The 23,320-nt window shown below is 49.5% G+C and overlaps 1 protein-coding gene across 1 annotated transcript in view; it reads left to right on the top strand.

The window, feature by feature from the left end:
* The window catches only part of pipox (pipecolic acid oxidase), a gene marked incomplete at both ends in the record, with an annotated part of 137,268 nt that extends 132,168 nt beyond the window's left edge, over window positions 1-5,100 (top strand). The window contains one exon of the mRNA XM_084315137.1: window positions 4,970-5,100. Within this exon, the coding sequence (XP_084171263.1) occupies window positions 4,970-5,100 (131 nt within the window). The remainder of the gene's footprint in view (window positions 1-4,969) is intronic.
* Window positions 5,101-23,320: the final 18,220 nt, after the last annotated feature.

The following is a 23,320-nucleotide window of genomic DNA, read 5'->3' as shown; positions in this document are numbered from 1 at the left end:
GGAGTTCTGTATACTGGGCCCGGTTCTCTTGGGTGAAGTCGGGTACCATAGGCGTGCCAATGTATGACGCTGACTGTGGATACATCGGCGAGCGTTGGGGGAGAGGCCTCCTAGGCGAGTCTCCTCCCGCTCCTTGGTATGGGCTGGTACCGGCAGTGTACCATGGCCCGCTTGTCCAGGTGCTGTTCCTCGGTGCGGGTCGTGCGTCGTGCTCACCCGTGTATAGAGTCGGGGGTCTGTAGCGCAGCTCCGCGGGAGTATAGCCTGGGCTGTACCGGACCTCCTGGTCCGGTAGAGTACTGTGCTGTCGTCGGGCGTGGTTCTCCTCCTCTTCCTCTTCGTCTTCAGTTAGGTCATCCAGTGCTTGTAGTCTCTGGTTTAGCCTCTCCACAGGATATGCTGCTCCTTCCCGGTTGCTAGGTCTCGCTTGGACCGGTGGGGGGAGGTGGTCTGTGGGGGGTATAGACCTCGTCTGTTGGTCAAGTTCAGGGTTGTTTACTCGGCTAGGGGATGCCGCCCTGGAGGTGTGTCTAGACGAGTTCCTGGAGCCTCTGGCGGAGGGAGAGGGTGTTGTCCGTCTGATCAGCTGTTCTATTAGTTGCGCTTGCTGTCTGTCGCGCTCTGCGTCCCGTAGAGCACCAGCAGCTGCTCGCTGGCTGTCTGCTCGGTCTCGGGCCACATTCTCTTCCCTCTGAATGCGTCTTATTTCTAGACGTATATGCTCTTCTTCGCTCCGCTGCTGGATCTGCAGTCGGTCGCGTTCAGCAGCGGCGTTCAGGCTGATGAGGAAGGCCTGCTGTAGGGTCCTCTCTGCCTCGCTGGGAGAAGGCGGTTGTATAGGGGAGCCTTCCCTCGGGGTACTCCTTGCGGAGCCTTGGAGCTCTATCTCCACGGTGCTCTCCCCGTCTTCTTCCGTGCCGAGTTCTCTCTCGGTAGCATTGTATTCCTCCCGGGACTCATCGGGGACTACTTCTTCAGTACTGGCGGGGTGTGAAGTCATGTCTGGTTCCCACTGGTCCCCACCGTGAACTTGGTCAGTTACATTAGAACCCGTAGGGGCCTCTATGGTTGGGGTAGTCTGGGCGTTGGGGTTAGACATACTTTTACTTTCTAGTTTTACCGCGTTTACTGTTAGTAGAAGACTAGGTTGTTGACTGACAGCGTAAGCCTCTAAGTACTGAGGGAGCCGTCGTTCGCGCTGCGGGCGTTGGTTAGGAGGATCGTTTCGTGGAGTGTTCATCATAGGCCATTTCAATATTAATAACACTATATTAATATTACACTAATTACCCTCCGGCTCGAAGGACCAATTGTAACTGAGGGGTACAATTCCCTGACTGTATTACTAGATATGATACTTACTACCACTACCTTTGTACTTTATATTCGGCCACCCAGTACTCGGCATAAATATATTATGATAAACACTCTCACGTAGATGAAACGGATCCAACACAAATGTACAAAGTCGAAGTATGTATTTATTCCTACACAGCAATGGTGTGTAGAGCAAGCACTTAATCACTTAATTACATTTATGAATTGAAATAGTATGCACTTTTATGGCAAAGAGTATTCGTCGGTATATCAATAGAGAATGTCCAATCTCTGATGGCGCAGGTGGTACATATACGACCTGGAATAGTTAAGGAATAATAGCAATGATACTTTAATGATTATAAGACTGGATACACTAGGGGGGTTAATCCGGTCGCTTGTAAGACAACAGGAGTAGGAGGGGGGGGGGGGGTAGAGTCTGGCTGCCTCGTCCGGCCAAGGGTATCCTGGGTGAACCCACAGTAGTGCAGTTCAATGCGCCAGCGATCCTTGGACCACAGATGAAAGCAGTTGGACTCTCTGTGAGCCGGCTCTCTCCGGTCCACGGGGGAGAGACGTGAAGCGACCTCGTCTTGCAGAGCGTCTCCTCACCTTGCGTCCTCTCCAGGGGGGGGGGTTCCAACACACGGCAGTGTCGGGGGTCTTTATCCATGGAATAATCACTGTACACAAAGCATAATCCGTGCCTGGGAAGGCGGGCTGTCGTCGGTAGAATAATCCGGTATACAGGTCCACTCGCTCGTCGGCTCTGGGGCTCCTCGGATGCAGTCTCACATGGGGTCGACCATCCTGGATAAGCAGCCAGTTCTCTGCCCGAAACGATGGGGTACTGACTACGGTAGTATTCTCCCCGTACGAAGCACTATATATTAACAGACTATTATTAGCTTAATAGACTACGTCCAACTCGACGATATAGTGCCAAATATGACTATTCAAATATTAATATACACGATGTCTCAATACCGATGGTAGGCCGAACTTGGCCTTACTCCCACACGTGGCGTCGCGGGGAGGCTTTACGTCTGTCACTCTATTGGAGGGTAAGAAACTGGACTGAAAAAGGAAGTCCTACTTTAGTAGTGCAGTATATATACGCACTATGAACAAATAGTACCGTTAGTGGTGCGGTAGCCAGATTCCTACGCGGAACTAGGACTTGTTCGTACATGTTGAGCGGTACGTTTGAACTGGGTCTGGGGGGTATGGTAGCCTGGCACCAAGGTCTCGACCAATAGTAGAATGGAGACTATTATGGGATGTTCAGTAGGCTAGAATGGATATTCAATGCATATTGTACAAGGAATATACAAGGGATATCAGGGAATATTAGAGAATATACAAATACAATTCAATATATATATATAAATAAATATATATATTCGGTTTAATCTGGCCCTTCACAACACTCGGTCTGGCGCTGATTGAGTTAAGGTTCTTCTGTGGGAGTTTTCTTTTCAAGCCTGTTGAGACCAGTTTAGTTATATTATACACATACATTTGACCTGGCGTGGCTTTTATCAGGAAATCTGCAGAGTAAAATAAAGTAATTTTAAGATCCAATCCAATCCAACTTTATTTATAAAGCGCTTTAACAGCCACAGGGGCACAAAGTGCTGTACAGGGGGAGCATATTAAAAACTATTAGCAGCACTAAAAATAGATAAAAAAAACAAGAGTACCAAAACAGAGATAAAAAAACATTAGGTAAACTAGGCAGCAATACAAATTTAAATAGATCAGAGTACTTAAAAAAAAATATTTAAAAGCAAAGGACACAGTAACAAAACGATACAACAACAACACAGTAAGACAATAAGATCATAAAATCAACAAGCTACATGGTGTCGAAAGCCAGAGAGAAAAGGTGGGTCTTAAGGAGGCCTTTGAAACGGGGCAGTGATGAGGCCTGCCTAATCTGCAGTGGCAGCTCGTTCCACATTTTGGGGGCGACAACGGAGAAAGCACGGTCCCCCCCTGAGCTTACGCCTAGTTGTAGGCACTATTGGAGCAGCTGGTCAGCTGACCTGAGAGAGCGAGAAGGTGTATAGACCTGCAACAGCTCAGAGAGGTACAGAGGTCAGTACAATGTTCAATGATCGAACGGAGTATATTTAGATTAGATTAGATTAGATTCAAATGTATTGTCATCATACAGCACAAGTGCAGTACAACGAAAAGAAGAGTGCAAATGTAAGAGTAAAGTGCAATAGTAATATACAATGTACAGGAGATTAAACTGGATATAAAATATATAAATTAGTACTACTGAGTAATAGTGCTAATCAGGTGTATGTACAGAGTTGTACTATTAATGTAATGTACAGTGATGCCGGTATAAAGACACTATGGTAGTAAGTCATACTGGCCAGCAGCATAACTAGTAAGAGTAGGTAAGGGATATACAGATAGATATAGTATCTACAGATATGGAAAAAGATTATATGCAGGTATGTACAGACAGATGTGTATATATATATATATATATATATATATATATATATATATATATATATATATATATATATATATATATATATATATATATATATATAATATTACAGTAAGAATAAATATATGTATACTGTATATACAGCATTATTGTACATGCTATCATACAGAGTTATATGGGTTATATGCAGGTGTAAGTAGGTATATAGAATAATTATATGCAGGTATATTCAGACAGATATGTGTATATATATATGCAGTAATCTATAAATAGATATATACGGTATATACATGCTATTATACATCAGTCATCAGTCATCTATCTAGTTTAATGATTGGCCAGAATTGTCGTGCCACCAATCACACATGTTTTACTTGTGGAGCAGCGGGGGGATGTGGCAGCCCAGAAGCCCAGTGCCACGTTAGAGAACTTCAGAAGGCTTACCCGCAATACCCCCCAAAAAAAGGGTTGCCCTCCTCCCTCTCCTTCTCCGCTTGCATTTGTCATCAAAGCCAGGCACAAGTGCTTTAAAGCAAGTCCTGGGGGGTTGCCATGGTTACAAAGTCACCCAGTGGGTTTGGCCAGCCATTGAGGGGCTCCCATTCTCCCCTCTCTGGCACGATGAAAATGCACGTGGCCCGAACTGTCAGAGCCTGGCTTTTGCCACTTCAAAGCCCGGCAGAATCCGCAGGAGCTCAGAGACCTTTGTCAGACGGCAAATGTGCCGCATTCCTCGAGCCCCGTTGACATTCACAATTTGCCTTGCAGACCTTAGCAACAAGGAAAGGATGGGGCTGTGTCTGGAAAATACTCCCTTTCTCTCGTCTCACTCCCGGGCTGCGTATACGCTGGCGCTGAGAGGAGGGACAAATCTCCCCTCGTTTAATGTCAGCGGGCTGGCCGAGGTCCACTTAAGTGAATGGATGCCCAGCGACGGCCGGAGCAATAGCTCTGCTCTTCTTCTACATGTTCGCTCACGCGTGGCTCCGACCCCGCCGCCTGACTCAGACAACGGCCCGTGAGACACACTATTTATAGAGAGCCGTCGTCGTTAACCGCAAGGTGTACTACCCCCCCCCCCCCCCCCCCCCGCATTATGACTGTGATTTACCTAACGTAATTTGATGACCTACTGTGAGTGCACTGCGCTGACTGCTGATTGGTTCTCCTCCCCCCTAGGTCACGGCTTCAAATTCGGACCGGTCGTCGGCAAGCTGCTCTGTGAACTCAGCCAGGGAGAAGTGCCTTCCTACGACCTTTCACCTTTCCGAATCAGACGCTTCCAGGCACAGGCTAAATCGGCTTTGTAGAGCAACGGTTCTCCTCTACGGAATGGTTGTTTTGTATCCCGAGTGGAAGAAAAATGGGAGAATGGATAGTCTATGATTCAAACTAAAATATTAAAGGAAATGTTGCCATCTTTCCCAGAGTCAGACTAGAAGATGGATAGCAATTGAATCTGTGTCCAGTACAGAGAGAGAGATACGGTTGTGCAAGGACTAGAAGAAGGGGAAGACAGAGCTCCAAGTGAAGACATACCCTCCAGCAACTCCAAAACTGTTATGGTTTGTAACCGACCCCAATCGCACAACACAAGACAGGTATGAGAGTAAGCCAAGAACTGGGCATTTATTGTATACAACAGAAAACGGCACTGTCCCTTTAAGGGAGAAAACAAATTACAGGAAAACATGAACTTGGGAAAATAGGCACAGTGCCTTTAAGAGGCGAGCTGGCTAAGGGGAAGGCTAAGGGAAGGCTAACGGACAGGCCAGGGCAAGGGAAGCAGGGCAGGAACAGGGAGGACTAGGAGGACTGGACAGGGAGGACTAGGAGGACTAGAAGGACTGGACAGGGAGGACTAGGAGGACTAGAGAGGGGAAACAGGGACAGAGGCCCGCGGAGGCGGGCTGGGGACAGGGAGGACTAGGAGGACTAGAAGGACTGGACAGGGAGGACTAGGAGGACTAGAAGGACTGGACAGGGAGGACTAGGAGGACTAGAAGGACTGGACAGGGAGGACTAGGAGGACTAGAAGGACTGGACAGGGAGGACTAGGAGGACTAGAGAGGGGAAACAGGGACAGAGGCCCGCGGAGGCGGGCTGGGGACAGGGAGGACTAGGAGGACTAGAAGGACTGGACAGGGAGGACTAGGAGGACTAGAGAGGGGAAACAGGGACAAAGGCCCGCGGAGGCGGGCTGGGGACAGGGATAGAGAAAACAGGGTAAGGCCTTGGAACAGGGCGAGGGCTGGAGCTGCTTACAGGGAGGAGTAGGAAGGCGCAGGCTAGACGTCTGGAGGAGAGCGCATCTGGCGCGGAGGTCTGAGTGGTGCGCGTCTGCTTGGAGTACGCGCCGGTACGGAGGGCGCATCTGGCGCGGAGGTCTGAGTGGTGCGCGTCTGCTTGGAGTACGCGCCGGTACGGAGAGCGCATCTGGCGCGGAGGTCTGAGTGATGCACGTCTGCTTGGAGTACGCACCGGTACGGAGAGCGCATCTGGAGTGCGTCTGAATGCGCGTCTGGATGCGCGTCTGGAGTGAAGAGCGCGTCTGGCTCGGAGGTCTGGATGCGCGTCTGGAGTGCGTCTGAATGCGCGTCTGGATGCGCGTCTGGAGTGAAGAGCGCGTCTGGCTCGGAGGTCTGGATGCGCGTCTGGAGTGCGTCTGAATGCGCGTCTGGGGTGAAGAGCGCGTCTGGCTCGGAGGTCTGGATGCGCGTCTGGAGTGCGTCTGGATGCGCGTCTGGATGCGCGTCTGGAGTGAAGAGCGCGTCTGGCTCGGAGGTCTGGATGCGCGTCTGGAGTGAAGAGCGCGTCTGGCTCGGAGGTCTGGATGCGCGTCTGGATGCACGTCTGGAGTGAAGAGCGCGTCTGGCTCGGAGGTCTGGATGCGCGTCTGGATGCGCGTCTGGAGTGAAGAGCGCGTCTGGCTCGGAGGTCTGGGGTGGAACACTGGAATACCTCCCATAGAGGATTAGAGAGCGCAGTTCAGTGTCTCCCTCCAGGCAAACGGCGACAGGTGGCGAAGGCTTGAGCGCATCTCACGCCGGAGATGAAAGAGCATACAGACAGGAACAGAAACTCCCGTAGGAGCCTACAGACAGAGAACCTCCCGAAGGTGTCTTGGTGATAGAGATATGATACGGAACGACCCGACCAGGACTGAGGGGAAGAGCGAGGTACTTAAAGCCCACAGGGGCACTAATTAGAATACACATCAGGTGCGTGATGGTAATTGATACTCGAACTAGAAGTGTGTGTTCGGCACCAGACCAATCAAACACATAATGACAGGTAGTCCAAGGGTGTGGCTGCTGAAGAGCAAACGAGAGTAAACGAACGCGAGGGTGGGGGCTAGTGAGGTGAGGAGACAGGGAATTAAAGGTCAAGGGAAAGGCGAACCTCACAGTACTCCCCCCTCCACGGGAGCCACCGGGCGACCCAAAAATACAGACAGAGGGGCAGGGGACAAAAAACAAGGCAACAAACAAAAATTGGGCCATGCTAGCGGGGAAGCTACACCAAAATTGGGGCTAGCAAAGGGGCAGGGTAGCTGAGGGGTAACTAGGGTAGCTGAGGGGTAACCATGGAGCTGTGGGAAACTGACCTAGCTAGCTGAAGGGGCAGTCCTAGCAGTGGGAGAAAACTGACCTTGCTAGCTGAAGGGGCAGTCCTAGCAGTGGGGAAACTGACCTTGCTAGCTGAAGGGGCAGTCCTAGCAGTGGGAGCAAACTGACCTTGCTAGCTGAAGGGGCAGTCCTAGCAGTGGGAAAAAACTGACCTTGCTAGCTGAAGGGGCAGTCCTAGCAGTGGGGCAAACTGACCTTGCTAGCTGAAGGGGCAGTCCTAGCAGTGGGAGAAAACTGACCTTGCTAGCTGAAAGGGCAGTCCTAGCAGTGGGAAAACTGACCTTGCTAGCTGAAAGGGCAGTCCTAGCAGTGGGAAAACTGACCTTGCTAGCTGAAAGGGCAGTCCTAGCAGTGGGGCAAACTGACCTTGCTAGCTGAAGGGGCAGTCCTAGCAGTGGGGGAAAACTGGCCTTGCTAGCTGAAAGGGCAGTCCTAGCAGTGGGAAAAACTGACCTTGCTAGCTGAAAGGGCAGTCCTAGCAGTGGGAGAAAACTGACCTTGCTAGCTGAAAGGGCAGTCCTAGCAGTGGGAAAAAACTGACCTTGCTAGCTGAAAGGGCAGTCCTAGCAGTGGGAAAACTGACCTTGCTAGCTGAAAGGGCAGTCCTAGCAGTGGGGCAAACTGACCTTGCTAGCTGAAGGGGCAGTCCTAGCAGTGGGAAAACTGACCTTGCTAGCTGAAAGGGCAGTCCTAGCAGTGGGAAAACTGACCTTGCTAGCTGAAAGGGCAGTCCTAGCAGTGGGAGAAAACTGACCTTGCTAGCTGAAAGGGCAGTCCTAGCAGCGGGAAAAAACTGACCTTGCTAGCTGAAAGGGCAGTCCTAGCAGTGGGAAAACTACACAAAAAGTGGAGGCCATGCAGAGGGACCGGGTTAGCTGCCTGGGCATGGCTAGCTACAGGGCCTATGCTAGCTGCAAGGGCTGCATTAACATAGAGGCTGTGCTAACAGCCGGGGCTAAGCTAGCAGACTGGGGCCATGCAGAGGGACTGGGTTAGCTGCCTGGGCATGGCTAGCTACAGGGCATATGCCAGCAGCAAGGCTGCATTAACATAGAGGCTGTGCTAGCAGCCGGGGCTAAGCTAGCAGACTGGGGCCATGCAGGTAGTAGAGGCCTAAAAAGCTGCAGGGGAGCTAACGAGGCTAACAGGGAAGCAAACAGGGGAGCTAACAGGGGAGACTAACAAGCTAACAGGGGAGCTAACAGGGCTAACAGGGAAGCTAACAGGGCTAACAGGAAAGACTAACAGGCTAAACAGGGGAGCTAACAGGGGAGACTAACAAGCTAACAGGGGAGCTAACAGGGCTAACAGGGAAGCTAACAGGGCTAACAGGGGAGCTAACAGGGAAGCTAACAGGGAAGCTAACAGGGGAGACTAACAGGCTAAACAGGGGAGTCAAACAGGGGAACTAACAGGGGAACTAGAGGGAACAAAAAAAAAGGCAAACTCAACATACACCGTCTGTGCTGGCTGGGGTCGTCGACTGGTCGGGTCGTACTGTTATGGTTTGTAACCGACCCCAATCGCACAACACAAGACAGGTATGAGAGTAAGCCAAGAACTGGGCATTTATTGTATACAACAGAAAACGGCACTGTCCCTTTAAGGGAGAAAACAAATTACAGGAAAACATGAACTTGGGAAAATAGGCACAGTGCCTTTAAGAGGCGAGCTGGCTAAGGGGAAGGCTAAGGGAAGGCTAACGGACAGGCCAGGGCAAGGGAAGCAGGGCAGGAACAGGGAGGACTAGGAGGACTGGACAGGGAGGACTAGGAGGACTAGAAGGACTGGACAGGGAGGACTAGGAGGACTAGAGAGGGGAAACAGGGACAGAGGCCCGCGGAGGCGGGCTGGGGACAGGGAGGACTAGGAGGACTAGAAGGACTGGACAGGGAGGACTAGGAGGACTAGAAGGACTGGACAGGGAGGACTAGGAGGACTAGAAGGACTGGACAGGGAGGACTAGGAGGACTAGAAGGACTGGACAGGGAGGACTAGGAGGACTAGAGAGGGGAAACAGGGACAGAGGCCCGCGGAGGCGGGCTGGGGACAGGGAGGACTAGGAGGACTAGAAGGACTGGACAGGGAGGACTAGGAGGACTAGAGAGGGGAAACAGGGACAAAGGCCCGTGGAGGCGGGCTGGGGACAGGGATAGAGAAAAAACAGGGTAAGGCCTTGGAACAGGGCGAGGGCTGGAGCTGCTTACAGGGAGGAGTAGGAAGGCGCAGGCTAGACGTCTGGAGGAGAGCGCATCTGGCGCGGAGGTCTGAGTGGTGCGCGTCTGCTTGGAGTACGCGCCGGTACGGAGGGCGCATCTGGCGCGGAGGTCTGAGTGGTGCGCGTCTGCTTGGAGTACGCGCCGGTACGGAGAGCGCATCTGGCGCGGAGGTCTGAGTGGTGCGCGTCTGCTTGGAGTACGCGCCGGTACAGAGAGCGCATCTGGAGTGCGTCTGAATGCGCGTCTGGATGCGCGTCTGGAGTGAAGAGCGCGTCTGGCTCGGAGGTCTGGATGCGCGTCTGGAGTGCGTCTGAATGCGCGTCTGGATGCGCGTCTGGAGTGAAGAGCGCGTCTGGCTCGGAGGTCTGGATGCGCGTCGGGAGTGCGTCTGAATGCGCGTCTGGGGTGAAGAGCGCGTCTGGCTCGGAGGTCTGGATGCGCGTCTGGAGTGCGTCTGGATGCGCGTCTGGATGCGCGTCTGGAGTGAAGAGCGCGTCTGGCTCGGAGGTCTGGATGCGCGTCTGGATGCGCGTCTGGAGTGAAGAGCGCGTCTGGCTCGGAGGTCTGGATGCGCGTCTGGATGCGCGTCTGGAGTGAAGAGCGTGTCTGGCTCGGAGGTCTGCATGCGCGTCTGGATGCGCGTCTGGAGTGAAGAGCGCGTCTGGCTCGGAGGTCTGGGGTGGAACACTGGAATACCTCCCGTAGAGGATTAGAGAGCGCAGTTCAGTGTCTCCCTCCAGGCAAACGGCGACAGGTGGCGAAGGCTTGAGCGCATCTCACACCGGAGATGAAAGAGCATACAGACAGGAACAGAAACTCCCGTAGGAGCCTACAGACAGAGAACCTCCCGAAGGTGTCTTGGTGATAGAGATATGATACGGAACGACCCGACCAGGACTGAGGGGAAGAGCGAGGTACTTAAAGCCCACAGGGGCACTAATTAGAATACACATCAGGTGCGTGATGGTAATTGATACTCGAACTAGAAGTGTGTGTTCGGCACCAGACCAATCAAACACATAATGACAGGTAGTCCAAGGGTGTGGCTGCTGAAGAGCAAACGAGAGTAAACGAACGCGAGGGTGGGGGCTAGTGAGGTGAGGAGACAGGGAATTAAAGGTCAAGGGAAAGGCGAACCTCACAAAAACTGTCTTATTTACACATTGAATCTTGTGTATTTACCATGTGTCGAAATAACAATGTTAACATGACTAGTTTTCAAGGCAGATACACAGTTGGAGCTATTTCTTGTGACTAACAACCATTGGATGCAGGGATTGTGTGCAGCATCTCAAAAGCCCCGTCGTAACTTCCGTCGATAAAACCAATGTGACTAGCTAACCTACAGAAGAACGACTGCTAATCGTTGGCGACTTTGTAAGAGAGAGAGAGCGAGGATCAATACCTTTGTACAAACGAGGAGGATTCAGAACCATATCTATTTGAACCACATGCAATTTAAAGAGGAGGAACTGCTTATTTTGGAAGATGAGCAGACAATAAGGGAGGCTGAGCCGGGGTCAAACAGCCTGGGGCCAAGGGGAGAATGAGAACACAAGAAGGTGTAAAATAAAAATAAATGGAGTTGTTGGAAGGTGTATTTCTTCACTTTTGACTGAGCTAGCTGTCTCCCCCTGCTTCCAGTTCTCTTAAACTAGGCTAGTGTGCAACCGCCTCTCTCTCGTTGTATTGACTCTGGGGAAGATGGCAAATAAGTGAATTTCCCAAGATGTTGGGAGTGTTCCTTTAATGTATCAGTGAGTCCTTAATCTGTATAATTAATATCTTCTTGTGAAGAATTGTGACCTAAATTGTGGGACGGTCACGGCAGTGTATGCATTAATCTGTAGCATGGTATCACAGTGGACCAAGCGCTTATCACCGTCTGGCTTAGAACTAGCTTTAAGATGCTCTGCAGTGGGAAGCTAGCTACCTCAGGAATAGTGACGCTCCTCTATCATCCGGTTACCTGTGACCCTTGATTCTCAGAAGGAAAAGAAAGTGAGAGACAACTCCCGGTGCCCCTCGAAGTAGGCTCCTCTTGAAGAGCAGTGTCATATAGTCAGGGCCGGCCCGTCATACAGGCCTAGGGCCCCGAAAGGGGGGAGGGGGGCCCAATAAATAAATAAAAACGAATATTATAATACATTTATTTTTGTATATATTTTTTTTTATATAATACTACGAGTGTGCCCTCCCCCCTTTGCTCAACGTCAGAGCGAAACACTGACTGGTGAAATGAGGCATCTGAAAAGATGATTGAATGTAGTTTGGTGAATACATTTCACCAGTTAGTGTTTCTCTCGGACATCGAGCAATGTGGCGATTATACATTTTTCCTACGATGGGGGGGGGGGGGCATTTTCAGGATCTCACCTAGGGCCCAACAGACCCCCGGGCCGGCCCTGCATATAGTGAGGGAGATGTCGCCAGCGCACAGGATCTTATATCCCTAAGGAACGGCTGTCCTCCCCGGGGTGCCGTCCAATCCTTTACTGTATAGGAGCTTCACAAGCCAATCACATGCAAGGACGCTGTTCCCATAGAGTGAGTCGTGTCAAGCAAACGTGACTGAAGGAGAACTCACTCGCCAGGTAAATTTCTCCTCCACTTGGAGCAAATGCGTTATGTCACACCGGATGGTTGTACTCTTACCATCCATCTACAACAACAACAACAACAAAAACAGTATGTTTCCTCCTGTGGAGTGAAGTGACTAAGAGACAAGAACTCCGCCAATGGGAACAGAATAATGGCTGAATGGGAGCAGAATAATGGCTGAATGGGAGCAGACTAATGGCTGAATGGGAGCAGACTAGTGGCTGAATGGGAGCAGACTAGTGGCTGAATGGGAGCAGACTAATGGCTGAATGGGAGCAGAATAATGGCTGAATGGGAGCAGACTAATGGATGAATGGGAGCAGATTAATGGCTGAATGGGAGCAGATTAATGGCTGAATGGGAGCAGACTAATGGCTGAATGGGAGCAGACTAATGGCTGAATGGGAGCAGACTAATGGCTGAATGGGAGCAGAATAATGGCTGAATCACAGAGGCCAACAAGGCCTCCATGAGCACAGAGAACCACTGCGGCTCTATTATTACCCTGTGAATCATCGCCATGCGCTCCCCGCCTCCACCGTGACCGGGGGAGCCATCCAACATCTCCAACGAGATCCTAACATTGTTGTGCAATTGTAAACGCAGCCATCTGTGACAAATGGTATTAAAGTTAAAAACTGTACCCTCGTTGGCTTGTAAGATTTCACGCATCGGCAGGCCGCCGCGGTTCCCGGAGCCGGGCCGTCCTGCAGACTAAGCGCACCGCGGTTAAAAAGGCATCAGCCGTGGAGCTATTTGTCTATGCGTAGCCAGCTGCACGCTCGGTCTTCAGCGGTGGGCCATTGCCTGGATCTATTTCCCTGTGTACCGGTAAACATTTTAATCACTAATCAGCCGTCCCGTTACAATGGATGCCAACCACGGGCCATCAGCGGGAATGGGAAAATTATGCAGTGAGACGGCGGAGATCAGCCCCGCTATTTGCTCCCTTGCCTCTAAGTGACTTCAGATGGATCGGAAAGGGCCATTATGCAAATCGAAGGAATTAGAAGTACATTAAACATGCAAATGAAAATATTCAACCACCAATAATCATCACCCGGGGCTGATTGAAACACCCCTCTGGAAAGATGCGTAATCCAACGGAGCATTAAAGAGAAAATAAAATGTTAAAAAAGACAAAAGATTCATCTTTTTTTCCCGTTTGTTTGTTTGTTTGTTTCCCCGCTAAGACTTGTGCTGCAACAGCGCTCCGGGGCGCAAGTATCACACACCTGATTAATTATAATCAATCAGAGGCATCTTAATTAGTTCCAGGTGTAGAAGGGTTCCTAACCTCGCAAGCTCGTCTGGCTTTGGGTTCTAATGCCGTGTGGGTGACGACGATGTTCTACTTTAATGGCATCAGGGTTCCATATCCAGATGTATGTCATCGGTACAGAGTGTTTGTGGTGATTAGTGGAATGTCACATGTGCGCGCATGCGGCAGACACACTTCACAACATACAGTAATGCGGCACAATTCACCTCTTAAACAGGTTCTGATTCGCCATATCAACACCGTCAAAATCACAGATGGTTAAAGTGGACCAGACAGGAGGGGAGGGGGGGGGGGGGACCATCATCTTGCTGCTCATTTGACAGTGGAAAGATGGTGGGGGGGGGGGGGGGACCATAGAGAATGAGAGTGACAGCAAAGCTTTTTCCGCATGGCCAAGCTGCCATCAGAGCATCATGGCCTGCCTCTCTCCTCACCGCCCCTCTGAAGTCAGCCATCACAGCTCCATGAAGGGAGGCAGACAAAGGGCTCCTTCAGACCACAGAGAGGACATTTCCTCCCAAGAATGTGAGTAAAAACAGATCTACATGGGCTGCTGCCTGAGGAAGAGCTTTAGCCTGAAGGGACCTGATAAGTGAGCCACTTATCCACCATATTTGCACGGTGGCTATTTTGCTCTCATGCCGTGCTCAGGTTGGGTTCCTTTCGTCCCTGTACATAATTATTGACCATATTCACATAGCAGCCATTTTGCTCTTATGTCATGCTCAGGTTATGTTCCTTTCCTGTAGTAGTATGCACTATTTCAACAAATAAAACATTGTACTTTTGCATTCAAGTGTCTTCCCACCATACATTTGGATATATTTTATAATATATATTATATATTTTCTTTATATTATCAATTTATTTATAAAATATATGATATATTTTTGCCCTCTTCTCTCTCTGTTTAGTGGACACTAGTAATGCGGTATAATTGTATTCTCTTCCCCGGATCGATGACGAGTCCATCTTCCAAAAAAAAAAGCAGCCTCCCTCCTTTGTTCCTTCATACAAGTCAAAACCGGCCAATCCCCACGGGTGGCGCTGGAACAGCCAGCGAAACGTCGCTTTCATTCACCATCCTCCACGCGCCTCCTGAATATTCACTGTCATGTGGTCAGTCGCCAGCTTGAAAACAAATTCACGAGAAGGACATGGGCTGACTGTCAACGTGGAGAGGGGGCGCTTGTCGGTGATCATGACGGTGGTAGTTTGCAGCGATTTAGGGAGGGAAAACTAAGGCTCTGGTCTGGACGAGCTACATCCTATTATGGGATAGTTTGGCTGAAAGGGCATCGTACTGTGTCTCAGCACCTGTCGGCTGCATCTGCTGTCATCGCTCCCTGCGACCCTCCTCATGAATCATCCCAGTGCCGTATGCAGCCGGAATAACAAGACTTGATTTCCATCTGGAATAAGACTGAACGTTTCGGTCTTATCTGAAAAGTTAAAGGTGCTGTAAGTGGTATTTCTTTTGTTAAAATATGTGTTGAATAGCTCTCTACATTCTGACAGCCATCACTGATATAGATTGTCTGGTCAGTAACTTGGGTCTCCCAGGCCCTCTGCTCTGCAGTAAACAGAAAATAGATGTTATCCCTAGCCACTTTATCCAATCAGGAGAGTTAACCTTCGATTTGTACTAAAACTTATTTCAAGAAATCTTGCCAAGCCAGATTTGCTTAAGGCACTGGCAGATTGTTTTACTTGTTCCAAGATCATTTGCTTACATTTTTTTTATACCATTTTTGCACTGTGGAGTTCTCTCTCCTGATTGGATAAAGTGGGAACGGGATACCAGAACATTTATTTTCTGTTTACTGTAGAGTGCAGGGAACATTTTATTTTCATTGTGTTTTAGATGTCAAGACTAAAAAAAATCAGATTCCTCATCTGCACCTTCCGAGTGTGAATGCAGTCAATGCTCCACTCCAAGTCCGAGTCATCAGTGCTCAAGTCCAAGACGAGTACTACAACACTGCATAGTACGGTACAGTACATACTAGATAGTAGTATAGACATATTAGCATAGTAGTACATAAAAGTAAAAGAGAAGCCACCTATTCTCGGTCCCTTTGTACCCTTCCTGCTGACTTGTCGTACAGAACTTGTAAGTCGCTTTGGATAAAAGTGTCAGCTAAATGACCAAATGTAAAAGACAGTAAGATGTTTTTTTCATATTTTTTTCAGATATTGATTGAAAATAATAATGAACTGGGAGTGTTTCAGCTGTCCTGACTGTGATGGTCTCAGCTGTCCTGACTGTGATGGTCTCAGCTGTGCTGACTGTGATGGTCTCAGCTGTCCTGACTGTGATGGTTTCAGCTGTCCTGACTGTGATGGTTTCAGCTGTGCTGACTGTGATGGTTTCAGCTGTCCTGACTGTGATGGTTTCAGCTGTCCTGACTGTGATGGTCTCAGCTGTCCTGACTGTGATGGTTTCAGCTGTCCTGACTGTGGTGGTTTCAGCTGTCCTGACTGTGGTGGTTTCAGCTGTCCTGACTGTGGTGGTTTCAGCTGTCCTGACTGTGATGGTTTCAGCTGTCCTGACTGTGGTGGTTTCAGCTGTCCTGACTGTGATGGTCTCAGCTGTCCTGGCTGTGATGGTTTCAGCTGTCCTGACTGTGATGGTCTCAGCTGTCCTGACTGTGATGGTCTCAGCTGTCCTGACTATGGTGGTTTCAGCTGTCCTGACTGTGATGGTCTCAGCTGTCCTGACTGTGATGGTCTCAGCTGTCCTGACTGTGATGGTTTCAGCTGTCCTGGCTGTGATGGTTTCAGCTGTCCTGACTGTGATGGTTTCAGCTGTCCTGACTGTGATGGTTTCAGCTGTCCTGGCTGTGATGGTTTCAGCTGTCCTGACTGTGATGGTCTCAGCTGTCCTGACTGTGATGGTCTCAGCTGTCCTGACTGTGATGGTCTCAGCTGTCCTGGCTGTGATGGTCTCAGCTGTCCTGACTGTGATGGTTTCAGCTGTCCTGACTGTGATGGTCTCAGCTGTCCTGGCTGTGATGGTTTCAGCTGTCCTGGCTGTGATGGTTTCAGCTGTCCTGACTGTGATGGTTTCAGCTGTCCTGGCTGTGATGGTTTCAGCTGTCCTGACTGTGATGGTTTCAGCTGTCCTGGCTGTGATGGTTTCAGCTGTCCTGACTGTGATGGTTTCAGCTGTCCTGACTGTGATGGTCTCAGCTGTCCTGACTGTGATGGTCTCAGCTGTCCTGACTGTGGTGGTTTCAGCTGTCCTGACTGTGATGGTTTCAGCTGTCTGTCCTGACTGTGATGGTTTCAGCTGTCCTGACTGTGATGGTCTCAGCTGTCCTGACTGTGATGGTCTCAGCTGTCCTGACTGTGGTGGTTTCAGCTGTCCTGACTGTGATGGTTTCAGCTGTCTGTCCTGACTGTGATGGTCTCAGCTGTCCTGACTGTGATGGTCTCAGCTGTCCTGACTGTGATGGTTTCAGCTGTCCTGACTGTGGTGGTTTCAGCTGTCCTGACTGTGATGGTTTCAGCTGTCCTGACTGTGATGGTCTCAGCTGTCCTGACTGTGATGGTCTCAGCTGTCCTGACTGTGATGGTTTCAGCTGTCCTGACTGTGATGGTCTCAGCTGTCCTGACTGTGATGGTCTCAGCTGTCCTGACTGTGATGGTCTCAGCTGTCCTGGCTGTGATGGTCTCAGCTGTCCTGACTGTGGTGGTTTCAGCTGTCCTGGCTGTGATGGTTTCAACTGTCCTGGCTGTGATGGTTTCAGCTGTCCTGGCTGTGATGGTTTCAGCTGTCCTGTCTGTGATGGTCTCAGCTGTCCTGACTGTGATGGTCTCAGCTGTCCTGACTGTGATGGTTTCAGCTGTCCTGGCTGTGATGGTTTCAGCTGTCTGTCCTGACTGTGATGGTCTCAACTGTCCTGGCTGTGATGGTTTCAGCTGTCCTGACTGTGGTGGTTTCAGCTGTCCTGGCTGTGATGGTTTCAGCTGTCCTGACTGTGATGGTTTCAGCTGTCCTGACTGTGATGGTTTCAGCTGTCCTGGCTGTGATGGTTTCAGCTGTCCTGACTGTGATGGTTTCAGCTGTCCTGGCTGTGATGGTTTCAGCTGTCCTGACTGTGATGGTTTCAGCTGTCCTGACTGTGATGGTTTCAGCTGTCCTGACTGTGATGGTTTCAGCTGTCCTGACTGTGATGGTTTCAGCTGTCCTGACTGTGATGGTTTCAGCTGTCCTGACTGTGATGGTCTCAGCTGTCCTGACTGTGGTGGGAAGTTGGTTCCACCACCGTGGAGCCAGGACAGAGAATAGCCTGCTTCATTTTGATGACCCCACCCAGGAGCCTGAAGAGGAGTGGGTCTCAGGAAGACACAGAGCATAGGGATATACAAATGGGGTCTATGTGTTTGCTTACAACTGTGACAATTGCCCCCTATGATATTATGTGATAAATCACGTTGATATATGGTCTGCAACATATACAGTATGGGTTTATTGCTATTAGCATTCTTATACAAGCTACAACAGTGCGAGCCAAATGTGTTTTTCTTTTTTGTAGCGTCAGAATACACTTGCTATTCTTTTTATTTAGTTTCCTCACCATGTCGTGGCAAATGCCAAAATCTAATTCTGTCCGGAACAGCAGCGCTAGGAGGGCGCCGCGATCCTTAACGACTACTTGGCGAAAAATGTACATTCATGAGTTGCGTGACCCCCCCGAGTGACCTCTCGCATGTGGCAAGGAAGAAACGCTCTGTGACCTCCTCGGGTCAGAACCCTGGCTTGCAGCCCTATTCCAATCACTCCTACACCAGCGCGCGCGCTGACACCAGGTCAGTGTTTCCACACGGAGGCTTCGGGCGCTCCGCTCACTGTTCACCTGTCTCTCTGATCGACTGTAGTTCAGACGCAGGCGTTGTTGGGCCTGAGCTGACCTGGAACTCCCCCGCCCACTGCCCCATGGCACAGGGCCCACACAGCCGTGCCAGCAGCGCTTAGGGGACAAGAGAGGTCAGTCGGTTTAGCAAACACTTTAAAAGTAAAGAGACAGCCTGATCGAACAGGGTCACCCGATGAGATTCCAAGCAAGAAGTCGATAACACAACTTGACGTACATGACTTCCGGGAGTACAGGGGAAGGGGAAGGAGTGAGAGGAGCTTCAAGGGCTTTTCTCTGGACTGATCTTTAGTTACTGTGCACGTCTCTTTACTCTCCTCCTTAAAACACATCCTCAGGCTGCCTACGTGAGGATCGGGCCTGCCCTGGTCCCTAAATCGAACACACCACCTACACATGTAACAATATGAGATTCCACACTCAGATTGTGATATTTTCCTGCAATGTGGTTTGGATGTTTAGTTTAACTACTTTTTTTTGTATTTAATTTTTTTATTATTTTTTAAACAAACACATAAACAAACATGACAACACACGATAAGATATACAAGCATTAATTGTCAGGGCACATCCAATGAGATCACATTTTAGTTAATTGTCTTATATAAGATATACCCCTAATACCTGTTATCTAAAAAACCTACACACATATGCTCCAGCTCGAACCCCCCCCTCCCGGACCCCACCTTGAGAAGTACCTCCACTATCCCTCGCACCTAACCAGACACTACCATTATAAGCTAGCTTTTATTCTCTCCACCACTTCTAACCACATTGACATTTTGGATTCATTGAGACCCAGAATTCTTGCTGTAGATATTTCTTGGTAAATTACATCGAGATATGTAAGAACCCAAACTTTACTTTAACTACTTTTTGAACAGTTTGACCAGCACAATTACGATGTTGTTTGATTACTTTTCATTGTGAAGTGGCTAGTAGTTAGCCTACAGTACGATGTAGTTGAACTACTTTTCATTGTGAAGTGGCTAGTAGTTAGCCTACAGTACGATGTAGTTGAACTACTTTTCATTGTGAAGTGGCTAGTAGTTAGCCTACAGTACGATGTAGTTGAACTACTTTTCATTGTGAAGTGGCTAGTAGTTAGCCTACAGTACGATGTAGTTTAACTACTTTTCATTGTGAAGTGGCTAGTAGTTAGCCTACAGTACGATGTAGTTTAACTACTTTTCATTGTGAAGTGGCTAGTAGTTACGATGTGGTTTGACTACCTTTCATTGTGAAGTAGCTAGTAGTTAAGATGTAGTTGAACTATTGTTCATTATGAAGTGGCTAGTAGTAAAGATGTAGTTTAACTACTTTTCATTGTAGCTAGTAGTTTGGTTTCAGACCCTTTTCTGCCTTTTTAGGGGGGGCAGGGGATCTTTAGGGGGAAATAGCAGGTGAACCGTATATATGCCACATAAAAGTGGTGACATCATCTGAACGCTGAGAACCTGAAGATTAATATGAGATGCAGCTCAGCAGTGTGTCATACTCCTCTCTGGACCGCTCTTTACTGTCCTCGTGTGTGACTTGGGATGTCTGGTTTGACAGCTTGACTAAAGAGAACGTGGCAGGGATGGGTTCTAACCTTGTGGGCCGGTGGTGAATGATGATCTGAATGCACAGATGGTCCCAGCAGTGATAGATTAATTTATAAATGGTGTGTAGACCATAGACCACTGCACTTCCGCGTTACATGGAGCTTGTGAGGGAGTGCGGGGGGAACAAATGAATGAATGTTGATTAGAGCCTTGACGTAAGTGGTTGTAGCTACGGCTGTGGGGGTGCTGGAGACATGATCCAATAGACATTTTATACGAGTCTCCTGAACACGGAGAGAACACCTCCAAGTCGATCTGCACTTTCTCGGCCGAGCTATAGTCACTTACAATCCTACCTGGAGGGGAGAGAACAGATGGTGGAGTTAAACAGTACCCTACCCCCCCCCCCTCACAGTGAGCTGTGGTGTGCCACAAGGAAGCATACTAGGACCGCTACTGTTCCTAATTTATGCAAATGACATGTCGTTAGCTTGTGACTGCAACTTGTTCCTGTTTGCGGACGACTCAGCCCTGCTGGTCTCTGACAAGGACAAGTTACAGGTTGAAAAAACCCTCAGCTCGGAACTAGGCAAAATCTGCATATGGCTCGCCGACAACAAACTATCATTACACATGGGCAAAACAGAGTCCATTCTCTTCGGTTCAAATAACAAACTCAGCAAGACCGACGGCTTCTCAGTTACAGTGGGTGACAATATTGTCACAAGGAAAGATGAAATTACCTACCTGGGTTCCATCCTAGAGGCTAATCTTTCCTGTGACAAAATGGCATCCAATGTAATAAAAAAAGTCAACCAACGAACTCGATTTTTGTACCGGATCTCCTCTCTGGTAAACAAGAATACCCTGAAGACTCTGGCAGGAGCACTCATTCAAGGGTACTACGACTATGCTTGCACCTCATGGTACCAAAGCACCTCAAAGGCACTAAAAACCAAATTACAAACATCTCAAAACAAACTAGTCAGACTACTGCTTGACCTGACTCCTAGAACCCACCTCACCCCTGCCCACTTTAACAACCTAGGATGGCTTAGAGTAGACGACAGAGTACAGCAACTTGCAATGGGCCTGGTCTACAAGATACACTACACGACCAAGGTACCCATGTACATGTCAAAATACTTCCCAAAGGTCAGTGAATACCATGATCACAACACCTGAGGGAGCTCCACAAATCATGTTAAACCCAGATTCGGCTCAAACAAGGGACTAAACACGTTTCGCAATTATGCCACATCAATGTGGAACGCCCTACCCAAAGCTGTAAAGGAATGTGAATCACTACCCACTTTCAAAAACACTCTCAAAGAACACCTACGGGAGACTGCAATTCGAAATTGGCCCCTACAAATGTCCTAACACAGTTGTACAGTAAATTACCATGTATGGCTTTGTCAGTATTCCAATGTACAGTGTACAGTGTCCCCCCCCCCCTACCCCCCCCCCCCCCCCCCACCTCCAATGTAACCCCCCCCCTCCCCCACCCCACCTACATTTACATTTAGTCATTTAGCTGACGCTTTTATCCAAAGCAACTTACAAGTTCTGTACGACAAGCCATCAGGAAGGGCACAACTCTATCAGCTGAGCAACAATGTTCATCAAAGTGTTGAGTGCTACAGTGTAGGTTAGTTTATTAGGACAAGTGCATGACAGTACGGTTAGTTAGGGTTAGATTTTTTATTTTATTTTTAATATATATTTTTTTAATTCAGATAATGGTTGAAGAAGTGCGTCTTTAGTCGACGACGAAAGATTGGACGTGTTTCGGCTGTCCTAACTGGGGTGGGTAGTTAATTCCACCATTGTGGGGCAAGGACTGAGAATAGGCGACTTCTCTTTGATGACCCTCCCGGAGCTTGGATAGGAATAGGTCTGAGGCGGCCAGAAGATGCAGAGTGTAGGGGTCTTGAGGGTGTGTAGTTAGAGACCATTGACCGGAGGTAGGCGGGAGCGGTTCCCTTTGCCGCACGGTATGCTAGGTCGAGGGTCTTGAAGCGGATTCGTGCAGCAATGGGGAGCCAGTGCAGGTCCCTAAGAAGTGGGGTGACATGGGCCGACTTCGGTAGGTTTGAGATCAGGCGGGCCGCTGCGTTCTGAATGAGTTGAAGAGGCTTAGTGGCAGTGGCCGGGAGGCCAGCGAGCAGTGCGCTGCAGTAGTCGAGGCGGGAGATGACTGTTGATTGGACGAGGAGTTGGGTGGCTTCTTTTGTCAGGAAGGGGCGGATCCTTCTGACGTTGCTCAGGAAGAATCGGCAGGTTCTGGTTGTCGCTGCGATGTGAGCAGAGAAGTTCAACTGGTCGTCGAGGACAACACCAAGGTTCTTGGCGGTCGGGGACGCGGTCACAGCTGCATTCTTGACTGTGATGGAAAGGTCGGTCAGGGGGGAGGATTTGGCCGGCAGGTGGAGCAATTCTGTTTTGCTTAGGTTCAGTTTGAGGTGGTTGGTCGTCATCCAGGCGGAGATGTCGGACAGACAGGCCGAGATCCGCTCAGAGACGTGGATATCTGAGGGAGGGAAGGAGAGGAAGAGTTGAGTATCATCGGCATAACAATGGTATGAGAAGCCATGAGACGTGATAATGTTACCCAGTGATTTAGTGTAGAGGGAGAAGAGAAGGGGTCCTAGGACCGAGCCCTGGGGGACACCTACCCAACCTCCTCCAATGTACAGTTTCTACATCAAATATATATACACTCTTTTTCTGGACACTTTTTGTATCACAAACAGTACTGTTTGCAAATCTGGTATGTCATAAATGTATTGATGTAGCAGTACTGTCTATCTGTATGTCGTGTGTGTCATATATGTTATGATGAATTGAAAATGGGGGACCCTGATGTAAACAAGACGAAAGTCTTTCTCTGGTCTGCATCCCCTTAACAATTGTATGTATTGAGCTGTACTGTACTGTACCCATTCTGCAATCTGTTAATAAACTTTTCAATCAATCAATCAAACTTTTCTGCACCTAACCCCCAAAACTGCCGCATGCGCAGATTGTCCAGAGAGGCTCCCTCGCCAGTCAAGGCTCTAATCAACATTCATACATTTTATCCCCCGTCTCTCCCATGAGCTCAAAATACAGGAAGTGTTGCGGTGGTCTATAGGAGGCTCTTTATACCGTGAACCGCTTGGGACGAAGAGAATATCGACAAAGCCCGACCGTCGACCTGGGTGCGTACGGGCGACGTGACGGAAGACGACACCGGATATAAAGAGTTTGGAGAATCTAGTCGAAGGAGGTTGGACGCTTCACCCCCCCCCCCCCCCCCCCCCCGACCGGGAGGGCGAACGCAGGGGACTTCCAGGCTGTATTCCCGCGGCTTCCTCCTCCCTCTGGTCC

This window comes from Notolepis coatsorum (assembly GCF_963971535.1).
Source record: "Notolepis coatsorum genome assembly, chromosome: 1".
Lineage (NCBI taxonomy): Eukaryota > Metazoa > Chordata > Actinopteri > Aulopiformes > Paralepididae > Notolepis > Notolepis coatsorum.
Note: the sequence above shows the minus strand (reverse complement) of the source record. Positions and strands in the feature narration are given on the sequence as shown.